Raw genomic sequence first — 12,594 nt, 5'->3', positions numbered from 1 at the left:
AGGATATCTGTGTGTAGCTGATTCATGATGACGTAAAGCAGAAACTAACACAAGGTCGTAAAGCAACTATACGTACATGCTAAGTTGCTTCAGTTGTGTCTGACTGCTTGCAACCCTATGGACTGTAGCTCACCAGGCTCCTCTGTCCACGGGATACTCCAGGCAAGAATACTGGAGTGGGTGGCCACGCCCTCCTCCAGGAGATCTTCCTGACCCAGGGATCAAACGTGAGTTGCGTTGGCAGGTGGTTCTTTACCACTAGCGCCACATGGGAAGCCCTAAACTGTAATAAAAACTAATTTAAAATTTTTTATAAATTAAAAAGAGAAAATGTGTTTGTCACATTTGTGTAAGGAACGGGATCAAATAGCAAAGGAAGTGTTTTGCAGGAACCTGTGTTTTGAAAGGAACTGGGACCCACGTATAAGGGACAACCTTGTCCTAAAAATGTGTCTGGCCTACAGAGGACTAGTTCAAAAACATGCACGGATCCATGAGAACTGAGCTTAAAATTAAAATAGAAAAATACTGCCTACAGCCCAGTCCACGGAGGCGGGCGGTGCGTGGCTTGGCCGCAGTGGGAGTTGGGGTCCCACAGGCACGATGGTGGAGTCTGTGTGTTTCAGGTCTGCTCTGTCACTGCCCAAGCCCAGTCAGGTCACAAGCAGCCATCACTCCACACACCCACTCGCCTGCCTGCTGAGCGCCAGGTCTGTGATGGAGTGCGGTGCTTCGCAGCGTGAGGAATGGGGCCGGCGGTACTCCCATCAGCCGAGTGCCGCCCACACACACAGAGTGCCAGGCGGCACTGATGCACGCGTGTCCTTCTCCGCTCTCCTGGCGCCCCCAAGGAGCTGCAGCTGTCTCATGTGAGGGCCACCGCGTTTTCCACCTCCCTGGCGTCTGCGAATTTCCCTCCACAAAGGAGGAGGCTGCCTAGATGATCCTTTTGTTTCCATCCTACATGGGGCTGCTATCTTCTACTTGCAGCATTTGGAGTGCTGTTACAAAATTTTACTTTTCAGTCAACTTTTAAAGAGAGTGCAAGTGAATAAGCAGGGCAAAAGTGACTGGGCAGTTTAAAGGAGGTTTAAATTCCATCTCAACCTCCACGTGGCAGATTAAGACATGACCCAGGAGGCTCAGTCACTCTGACCTTGGGTCCCTGGACCAGGTAGTGGCAGCGGAATCATGAATCATCTTAAGTTTTGGGTTTCAAGATACAGACTGATTTCCAATCTCAGCAATGTTATGCTTACGAAACTGAAAAGGGGCTTGGGTGGGGGTACTTCCCTGGTGGTTAAGGCTTTGCCTTCCAATGCTGGGGATGATAGGGGTTTGACCCCCGGTCGGGGAGCTAAGATCGCACATGTCTGATGGCCCAAAACACAGAACATAAGCAGCAGAAGCAATACTGTAACAAATTCAATAAAGACTTTAAAAATTTCCAAAAAAAAAAAAAGGCAACAATAAAGGGACACAGGTAGGAAAAGATGCTCCAGTGCCAGCTGGGTGCACATTGAGTATGTGACACAGAGCTCATCGCAGCCACATTATCCCCATTTTACAGATAAGGAAGTCGAAGCTCAGAGAGAGTAAGTTACCCGGTTGTGCTGTCCATCTGGAGCCAGCAGTTCTAAACCAGAACGGTTTCCAAAGCCCACACTTTCTACTGATTCCAGTTTGCTGAGGAGTAGAGTAGAATTGCGGAGAAGGCAATGGCAACCCACGCCAGCACTCTTGCCTGGAAAATCCCATAGACGGAGGAGCCTGGTAGGCTGCAGTCCATGGGGTCGCTAAGAGTTGGACACGACTGAGCGACTTCACTTTCCCTTTTCATTTTCATGCATTGAGAAGGAAACGGCAACCCACTTCAGTGTTCTTGCCTGGAGAATCCCAGGGACAGGGGAGCCTGGTGGGCTGCCATCTATGGGGTCGCAGAGTCGGACACAACGGAAGCGACTTAGCAGCAGCAGCAGACCTGTTTCAGGGTGGGGGGAGGTTAATGGGGGGGAAGGAGGTGGTACAGTAGGGGAGGGCAGGGGAGGTTGAGAAAGGAACTGAGGAAAGGGGAAGAGGAGAGAGAGGCAGGTAGGGATGTGCTGACTACCAGGTGTCAGGCGCTGCTGTTTGCTTTGTTTTTTGATTGACACATAGTTGACAAATAACATTGCATAAACTCAAGGCATACATCATGTTGGTCTGATACATTTATATGCTGCAATCTGATTACCGCCAGAGCACTGTTTTCAATACCTCACCCACATTATCTGTTTCAAGCCTCAGCAACCCTCTGAGGCAGGGACTATCATGATCCCCGTTTTTCAGTGAAGACCCTGAACCCCAAGGATCAAACAGGCAGGTGGTCAGCGGAGGAGGAGAGATCTGCAACCTAGCCATGTCTTCACCGGGCTTCCCTAGTGGCTCAGCTGGTAAAGAATCTGCCTGCAATGAGGGAGACGTGAGTTCGATTCCTGGGTTGGGAAGATCCCCTGGAGAAGGGAAAGGCCACCCACGCCAGTATTCTTGGGCTTCCCTGGTGGCTCAGCTGGTAAAGAATCCGCCTGCAATGAGGGAGACCTGGGTTCAATTCCTGGGTTGAGAAGATCCCCTAGAGAAGGGAAAGGCCACCCACGCCAGTATTCTTGGGCTTCCCTGGTGGCTCAGCTGGTAAAGAATCCGTCTGCAATACAGGAGACCTGGGTTCAATCCCTGGGTTGGAAAAGATCCCCTGGAGAAGGCTACCCACTCCAGTATCCTGGCCTGGAGAATTCCATGGACTATATACCCCATGGGGTCACAAAGAGTGGCCACGACTGAGCAACTTTCACTTCACATGTCTTCACCACTCTGCTCTCTCTCCCTGGGTCCCAGATGGACAGACACTCACCTGCTGGAGGTCCTAACCTCCACTAGGCAACACCCCCAACCCCTTGGTGCTGGCTCCTCTCTTCCTCTCCAAAAGAAGTGATATTTTAATCAGCCAAGGGACAAGATATCTATCCAGGCAGGCTGACAATTCCCAGAACGGCACAGTGCAGAAGCTTTCTGGTCCAGAAAGGACCCCACAAGACCATCCCTCTTTAACCAAGGAGGAAACTCTCCAGGGAGAACAAATAAGGGTTCAGCTAGACTCTTCCCATCCTATGCCCAGAGCTAATCCAGCCTATGTATCCACCAGGCTCCTCTTTCCATGGGATTCTCCAGGCAAGAATACTGGAGTGGGTTGCCATTTCCTTTTCCACAATTTTGGTTTAAATAACATCTACTTTCTTATTCCTAAAAGCTATTCATGAAAGATGAAAAAAAACAATTATAAATAACTCACTACCAGAGAGAACCACTGTTAACATTGTGCGTAATTCTTTGCAGCTAAGGGCTTTTAGAGTACAATCAAATGCCAGAGTATTTAGATGCAAATGTGAAAAATAAAGTATTTTAAAAATAGATTCAATTTGGTGAATGCTTATTTGATCTCTGGATAGGGAAGCTTCCTAAGTTTAAAATCAAAGCTAGCAACCACAGAGGTGTGAACAACTTCACACAGAAAAAGGAGAGGGAGAAGCAGATGAAAAAAAAGCCTGTCTATCAAAATCTAAACTGCAGGGGAAAAGCCTAAGATAGAATGCTACATTTAACAGAAAACAGGATGCAAAAGTATACCTAACATATAATCATATGCAATTAACAAAATACATACTACCTCACACCTGTCAGGGTGGCTACTATATTAAAACAAAATGAAAAAACAAGTGTTAGTGAGAATGTGCAGACTATGGAACCCTTGTGCTCTGCTGGTGGGAATGTAAAATGGTAAAACTGCCATGAAAAACAATACAGAGGTTCCTCAAAAAACTAAAAATAGAATTACCAGCTGATCCAGCAATTCCCCTTCTGGGCAGACACCCAAAAGACTTGAAAGCAGAGTCTTGAAGAGGTATCTGTACACCAATGTTCACAGCAGAATTATATACGAGAGCCAAAAGATAGAGGCAACCCAAGTGTCCACTGATGGACAAAGAGAAGGTGGTGTATATATTCAATCATACAGCCTTAAAAAGGAAGGAAATTTTGGTACATGCTACAAGGGAAACATGAGGACATTATACTAAATGAAATAAGCCAGTTATAAAAAAAAATCATTGTATAATTCCACGTATGTGAGGAATTCATATGAACTCTTTCTGGAAGTTGGAATCCAGTCACCATACAGAGGAGCCCAAGCTTCCTGCTGCAGACAGAGAAACATGTGGCTTGTCAGCTCCATCAGCCTGGCCAAAGCCCACCCGCTGTGAAAGGGGGTGTGGAGGACCGAAAGCCCCAGCCCACGCCCCACCCGACTGCTGCCTTACCAGTGAGCCCAGGAGAGACCAGCACAGACCCACCCAGCTTAGCCCAAACTGCCGAGCCCCAGAATCAGAAGCCAATCAGTGATGGCTGTTTGAAGTCAGGAAGTCTCAGGGGGAGATAGTCGGGCAGCAGCAGATAACTGATGAAGTCCTGGCACCCAACTGTGGAAGGCGCTGAGCCCCAAAGTGCAGAAGGATGGCAAAGTGCCACTAGGAGAACCCCAGAGGAGCTGGAGGAACATCAGGCTTAGTTCCTGATGTCATCAAGCCCTGGGAGTCAGGGATGAGGGGAAGAAGAAAGATCTGGAGGTGAGATGCCTGACACAGCTTCCCACCAGTAACCACTGAGAAACCTGGAGACACTATACAGAGAAGAGCTGGTAGATACATGACTCTCTAAACAATGGGACATGTCTTCAAAAAGAGTGGGCTCACCTGGCCACTGCTCTGAGACGAATGGGTGGAAGTTGGCGGTGATGGATTTCCCTCTCAAATACAAGACTTTTCTAATGACTAATTTTCTAGATTAATTTTAAGATCAGGTACCTTATTAACGGGGCTTCCTTGGTGGCTCAGTGGTAAAGAATCCACCTGTGAGGCAGGAGATGCAGGAGATGTGGGCTGGATCCCTGGGTGGGGAAGATCCCCTGGAGGAGGGCATGGCAAGCCACTCCAGTATTCTTGCCTGGAGAATCCCATGGACAGAGGAGCCTGGCGTTGCAGCGTCAGACATGACTGAAGTGACTGAGCACACACATACCTTATGAACAGTAAACTATGATCGTGTCATAACTGCAGGAGGGATGCCTGCTGTGGAGGGAAGCTGAACAGGATCTTTTTTTTCCAAGACTTTTGCCACCAAGGAAGTCCCTTCAGGACGATTTTTAAGACCTCACTTCAATTTGATTTTTCTTAAATGGAATATTGTTTATACTAGACTTCTTTAGGGAGGGTACGATATTCAATTTTTGTGCAGATGGGATTTGTTCAGATAAAAGTATGCTTCTCAGTAAAAACGGTTAAGAATTAGGAACTTCTCTGGCAGTCCAGGGGTTAAGACTCCACATTTCCACGGCAGGGCACGTGGGTTCGATCCCTAGTCTGGGAACAAAGATCCCACATTCTGCTCGGTCATGGCCAAAAAATTAAATAAAAATGATAAGAATTTCTAGAAACACGCACACTGAAGTTAGAGGGATCTGCGTTTCAATTCTATTGTATTAACCACTGACCTTGAAAAGTTTTCCAATCTCAATCTCATCATCTAAAATAGGGATAATAATAGTACCACATAGGCTTATTATTAGATATACCTGCTGCTGCTGCTGCTGCTAAGTCGCTTCAGTTGTGTCTGACTCTGTTTGACCCCATAGACAGCAGCCCACCAGGCTCCTCTGTCCCTGGGATTCTCCAGGCAAAAATACTGGAGTGGGTTGCCATTTCCTTCTCCAATGCATGAAAGTAAAAAGTGAAAGTGAAGTCGCTCAGTCATGTCTGACTCTTAGCGACCCCATGAACTGAAGCCTACCAGGCTCCTCCGTCCATGGGATTTTCCAGGCAAGAGTACTGGAGTGGGCTGCCATTGCCTTCTCCGAGATATACCTGCAATAGCACATATCCCAGACACAGAAAATGCCCATAAGTGGTAACTGCTATAGTGATTATCCCCTTTAAAGACGAGGAGGAAATGAAGAATGATGAAAGAGGGCTCAGATAGGAAAACCGGACTCACCCCAAGAACAGCTGTGATGTTTTTACTGCACAGAAACAGAAATAGGTGTATCAGCCTGGAAGGTGTTTTCAGCCTGGCCGCTCGGGGAAATGGGTCTCCTCCCAGGTCACCCCTACCCATTGCCACCCACCCCCACTTCCAGAGCAGAGGCATGTCAGACAGGGAAAAGGCCATTTTTGGCCTCAGAGGAGCTCACACACCGATGCTCAAATCGGTTCAAGCTCTCCATGTCAGGATACAGCAAGAATCATCAGTGACACTGAGTAGCACAGACGAAAAAGGATGACAGGGGATGAGGAGCCATCCAGGCTATATTCAGACGCTTCCAGCAGGACAAAGAGTCACCCACATGTCCAGCTTCGGCCATCAGTGCAAAGTAGGCCAAAGGTCTCCCTGACCTTCAGTCCCAGGAGTCAGTCAAGCTGTGAGGTGACAGTGTAAACAAGAGCAAAAGATAACTTCTAGGAACACCTCCTGCTCTCTGATCTTTTCCCCTCCTCTGCCTCTGTTCCTTGGCATTTTGTGATTAGCACTGGCTCTCAGGTAGAAGTAAGCTTCTCACTGAAAATGATAAGAATTTATAGACATGGATATTGGAGTTAGAAGGATCTGCGTTCCCACTCCACCTTATTAAACACTGACCTTGAAAAGGTCCATTGCGTGACTTAATAATGGTGCTGATCAAAGAGACCCAACTAACGAAAGTAACATTTTTTCATTAGCTGACACTTACTGAGTGCTAGTCTCTCTGCACTCTCCTGAAAAAGTGAAAGTCGCTCAGTCCTGTCGGCTCTTTGCGACCCCATGGACAATAAGTCAGTGGAATTCTCCAACCCAGAATACTGGAGTGGGGAGCCTTTCCCTTCTCCAGGGGATCTTCCCAACCCAGGGATTGAACCTAGGTCTCTCCTGGATCACCTCATTTCATCCTAACCATGATCCTAAACAGCAGGTACCAATGTCAGAACCTGACCCTTGGAGAGAAGCAGTTTGTTCAAGGACCTAGACTGCCAGGGTAAGAAACCAGGAGATCAGGGTGCTGCCTCCTGCCTCACTCGGCCTCCCAAGAAGGTCTGGGGCGTTTCTGGACTTAGCTCCCAGGCACAGAGGTGGGGCTGCAAATGCAACTGAAACCGAGTGGGGCCCTGTGGAGCTCCCAGGCACAAAGGCCTTTCTATGTACCGTTTCTGGTAGGCAAGACTCCAACCATTATACCTTTCCTGAGTTCCAAAGGGTGGGATTTGAACAGTTGGCTAATCAACCAAGAAACCACCTAAGGCAAGATTAAAGGGACTAGAGCAGCTCATCAAGGTTAGAAGACCAACCACCTGAGATCCAGCATACTCCCTGATCTTGTCAGCAACCCCATCTTTGACCCACTGTTATAAAAACCCTCATCAAGTTCTCTGGAAGAGACACACAGCTTTTCAAGGCAGAAGCCTGGTGTGTCCCCCTTTGCCTGGCCAGGTAATAAAGCTGTCCTTTTCTGCTTCACCCACAGCTCTGGTCTGCAGGGTTTGGTTCCACATCAGTGCACAGAGAGGCCGAGCTCTCACTAACACAACCCTGAGGTTTTAGTTCTCAAACTGCATCTTAGCCCTGTATCTGGGTGGCCGTCCCAAGGAGAGATCTCCTGGAGATCTTTTTGCTGAAGGAACTTTGTTTCATCTTTGCAGGAACTTAGGAGGCTTTTGTTTTTTCCTTTCACTTGCTTTTATGAGTCATCGGGACCAGGCCCATGAAACATGGTGCCGGTTAAGAAGCACCTCCCTGCAACCCCGCAGTGGGCAGCCCAGTAGGGCTCAGTGAGGTGCCCCAGCCTCCACTCTCACCAGCTGTAAGTGCAGGAGGGCCGGACGGGGTCTGTCATTCTTCAGGTATCTGCATAGTTATAGATGATCACTTACATTGCCGGACGAACTTAATGTGAGCCACCTTATAGCTACAGATGTAACACCTTCATTTACCTAAGCATTCTGAGCAACTTCAAGTTCCCAAGTGTAAACACTGCTTAGGCAACTTCCTATTCCTGAGAATCTGGAAGAGTCTGTCTTTTGGTAATCTGTTTTAAAATTAGCGGAAGATTAGGTTCAGTGTTTGTGGAAAAGATTGTGGCTCAGTGTTTAAGACTCTGTGCTTCTAATGCAGGGGGTATGGGTTTGATCCCTGGACTGGGAACTGGAACTAAGATCCCACATGCCTTGTAGCAAGGCAAAAAAAAAAAGTTAGCAGAAGGCTAAAGTCTTCCCTGGTGGATCAGACGGTAAAGCGTCTGCCTACAATGTGGGAGACCTGGGTTCGATCCCTGGGTTGGGAGCCTGGTCGGAGGAGCCTGGTAGGCTACAGTCCATGGGGTCGCAAAGAGTCAGACACAGATTGAGCGACTTCACTTTCTTTCACTTTCTTTCAAAGTCCCTGAAGGGAAAAAAATCTGCCCTGCCCTCAGGGAATGTGTTTCAGCAAGTTCAGATTCCTTGGTACTAATTCTGGTTTAAATGGTAAAGAATCTGCCTGCAATGCAGGAGATCTGGCTTCAATCCCTGGGTTGGGAAGACCCCCTGGAGAAGGAAATGGTAACCCACTCCAGTATTCTTGCTTGGAGAATTCTATGGATAGAGGAGCCTGGAGGGCTATAGTCCATGAGGTCACAAAGAGTCAGACATGACTGAGCAACCAACACACACACACACACAATTCTGGTGCAAGTGGTCTTTGGACCATGTTTTAACAAACACTATTAAAAACACTGGATTCCACTTTGCTGTCAAAGGTCTGTATCGTCAAAGCCATGGTTTTCCCAATAGTCATGTATGGATTTGAGAGTTGGACCAAAAAGAAAGCTGAGCACCAATGAACTGATGTTTTCAAATTGTGGTGCTGAAGAAGACTCTTGAGAGTCCCTTGGACAGCAAGGAGATCAAACCAGTCAGTCCTAAAGGGAATCAACCCTGAATATTCATTGGAAGGGCTGATACTGAAGCTGAAGCTCCAATCCTTTGGCTACCTGATATGAAGAACCAACTCTTTGGAAAAGACTGTGATGCTGGGAAAGACTGAAGGCAGAAGGGGATGACAGAGGATGAGATGGTTGGATGGCATCACTGACTCAATGGATATGATTTGAACAAATTTTGAGACGGAGTGAAGGACAGGGAAGCCTGGCGTGCTGCAGTCCATGGGGTTGCAGAGTCAGACACGACTTAGCAACTGAACAATTAGCAACTGAACAATAACATTAAAAACACTATTTAAAACATCTAATCTTGGGACTTCCCAGGAAGTCCAGGAGTTAAGATTCCATGCTTCTACTGCAGGGGCAAGGGTTTCATCCCTGGTTGGGGAAATAAGAACCCACAACCCACAGGAGGAAAATAAACCTAAAACGTCTAATCTGTGGCAGATATTTCATTCCACTTTGTATTTCTTTTGAACGTAATCTTCCAAGTCCTTATCTATCTGTGACCTGAAGGTGGAGACGGTGTCCATTGCATTCCTACCCCTGGAAAGGCTACTATATCTGCATGGAGCAGACAGGCAAATGTCTATGACCAGAGCTGAACACTCAGTGTGCCCCTGGGGAGCCTCTCTGCGTCATTTTCTGTTCCTAAGTTCCTGAATCTCTCTGCTGAGGTGGTGGAACCTCTCTCTAGGAGTGGCGTGGCTCTGTACCCGGGACAGAGTCTGGGAAGCCTATGACTGTTCCCATCTGATCCCTTCATTAATGGAGCCCGGCAGCCAGGCCAAACCATCGGCGCATTTCTCAATTGCTCTGCTCCAGTGTCACTAGCCAAGTTCCACTCCGTTTCCTTGATCCGGAGCAAGCCAAGAAAAACAGTCAAGTACATCAGAGTGAAGCTGCGGGAAGGCAGCCCGAGTCAGAGATGGGGGCAGGAGGGTCATTTCACGACTCTAGCTCCAGGCCCGAATGCCGCGTGGCCCAGCCAGTCTATTTCTCTTGCACCTTGCAAAAGAAGGAAAAGGTGCTGTTATCTGTGGTTCTGGGGCCTCTTTCGGAAGAGGAAACTAGTGTTAAAGAACACGCGATGAATGGGCGTGTTTCCAGGCTCACAGTCCATGAGGCAGCCGACATTTCACTCAAGTGCCTGGGGATAAGAACTGGTAAACTCCAGCAGCAAGTCCAGATGAAGCTGTGCAGTGGATAGTTACCGACTCAATTAAATGTAGGACAGAACATTTTGTTGTGGTTGAAAACAGTTTACAGAAAAGTGCAAAATATCCTAGTATTTGCAGGGATGTGAGATAAAATACTACTTGTAAACATTCTCTTGCATCTGATGGAATTCTTCCAGAAAGAACAGAATAAACTGGTAACACTGGTTTTCCTCCAGGAAGTACCTTAGGAGACAACTGTGGGTTGTCTTGAAACTTGGAAGATAATTTTTTTTTTTTTGGTGGGTTCTGGGGTACTTTTCAAACACTGTGAATTTTTGCCAAATCATATATAATTACATTTCTTCATTAAAAAATGAGTTTGGGGTGACTTCCCCAGTGGTCCAGTGGTCAAGTCTCCATGTTGCCAATAGACGGCAGGGGTTGGGGGGCAGGTCGCAGCAGCAGGGGGAGGGGAGGGTTGGATCCCTAACTGTGGAACTAAGATTCCACATGCAGCTCATTATGGCCAAATTTTTTTTTTTAACTTAGTTTGTGTTTATTCATTTAGTATTTACCTAACTCTTGCTGTTCTTGCCTAGCTCTTGCTGTTCTCAAGAGCTGGAAGGGGAGGAGTGGAAACAGATAATCAAATAAGTCATCACCTGTGACAGATGTTTGCAACAGGGCACAGGGCTCCTGGCCTCGCTGGGATGGAAAAGTGGCGAATCAGAAAAGGTTGCCTCCAAAAAGTACTTTCTGGGCCAAGTCTTAAAGAGGAAGACCGAGTAACTAGTACCAATTTCTGTAAGACTGCTACAAGCATGAACTGTGATGAGTGTGCGGCCACAGGACTTAAAGGACACCACTGTTTTAACTATTCTTATACCAGTCCCTCGAATGTGGGAAAAATAGCGGGCAGCCATGGAAAAAGACTGAAAATACCAGATGCTATACCATATTCTGCCTCCTCGTCCCCAACTGTATTAAGTTTGAGAAAGGAACTAAAAGGGCCAACGTTTAAAGTGCTTATGAGAACTCCTAGCACAGCGGAGACGCAAAGCTTCGCAAACACTCACCCCTCCGCCCCGCCCCCCCAGGTAAGAATTCCCAAAGCCCTTGGGCTACTGGAGGAGCCCAGGCTGCAGGGAACTTGGATTTTCTTCCCGATATGTTACTAAGATACCAGACTTAGCAGAAGCCTGGAGCCGGACCTGCACTTGGAAGGGCAGAGCCGGCCCCGCCCTCGACCTGCATGGCAGGCACCCTTCATCCCCCTCTGCCTCGGTTTCCTTGACACGGAAACCCCAGGAAGAACGCTCGAGCCTCCTACAACTCCTCTACCCAGGCGATCTGCCCAGGAGAAAGGAGAACGTCCTGAGGATGTTGCGTAAACCCCCCGGGCGTGGCAAGCAGGTGGCCCCCGTGCGTCCGCTGACTGGTGCCGCGAGCGAAGACAGGTGCCCGCGGACACGCCGTCCCCTCTCTCCGCGCCGTCTCCAGGAGCACGCGGGCTCTGGGCCTCCCCAGCTGCTGCCTCGGCGCGGCCTCCCCGGGCGCGCGGTGCCCAGCCGGGCCGCGACGCTGCCCGCCCCGCCTCCCCACGCGCGGTGCCGGGTGTCCTCGCCGCGGCGGGGACGCGCGCCCTCGCTCGCCCTGGAGAGGGGCTTCCTGGAGGCGGAGTCCGCGCCGCCCGCCCGCTGCCGCTCACCAGTTCCCCGAGCCCACGATGCACACTTTCAGGGGCGCCGCTGCCATGGTTCAGGCCGAACGCTGCAGACCGGAGCGCGCCTCCCGGGTCGGCTGCCCGCCTCCACCCGCTCGGCATGAACCCGCTGCGGCGCACGGCGGCCCCGCCCCGCCGCCTCTCGGCCAATGGCCGCGACCACCCCCGCCCGGGCGCCCGGGGCCACAGCTGACAGCCCGGAGGGCCCGCCCCGCCACTCCCGAGAGCCACTGCGCACGCCCGGCCCCGCGAGGCCCCGCCCAGCCCAGCGCGAGGCCTCTCGGGATTTGTAGTCCACCGCCCCAGACCGCCTCTCCCGCCGCGCCACGTGCAGCTCTAGCTGGTTGCGCCGAGACTCGCGCTCCGGGCGCAGGGGACGCACTGCCTTCCCTGCGGAGCAGGCATACTCTGGTTCCTCCCGCTCCACCTGTCTCGGGAGGTGCTGCCAGGCTGCAATTTGAAACCAAGAGAGGACTGTGGACTCAAAAGTCGACCCGGCTTGGGCCAGAGCCCCAAGAGGCCACTTTAGTTTCTTCAGACTCTGCCTCACCTGTGGAAACAAAAAACCGCCTGGCACCACCGAACTTCGCGGTGGCCGTGTATCTTCTGAGGCCTTTGAGAATTGACCGGAGAGTACCTGCCCTCCAGGGTGGGAACTTTCTAGAGTCAGGGCAGGT

At 49.7% G+C, this 12,594-nt stretch overlaps 1 protein-coding gene across 1 annotated transcript in view; it reads right to left on the bottom strand.

The window, feature by feature from the left end:
- Positions 1-12,061, bottom strand: part of GPD1L (glycerol-3-phosphate dehydrogenase 1 like) — a 63,844-nt gene extending 51,783 nt beyond the window's left edge. Inside the window, exon 1 of the mRNA XM_070359157.1 lies at positions 11,903-12,061. Coding sequence (XP_070215258.1) covers positions 11,903-11,949 — 47 coding nt within the window. The 5' untranslated portion in view covers positions 11,950-12,061. The remainder of the gene's footprint in view (positions 1-11,902) is intronic.
- Positions 12,062-12,594: the final 533 nt, after the last annotated feature.

The sequence above is a fragment of the Bos mutus genome, chromosome 22, assembly GCF_027580195.1.
Source record: "Bos mutus isolate GX-2022 chromosome 22, NWIPB_WYAK_1.1, whole genome shotgun sequence".
Lineage (NCBI taxonomy): Eukaryota > Metazoa > Chordata > Mammalia > Artiodactyla > Bovidae > Bos > Bos mutus.
The sequence above is the reverse complement of the archived record's forward strand: the minus strand, read 5'-3'. Positions and strand labels throughout refer to the sequence as shown.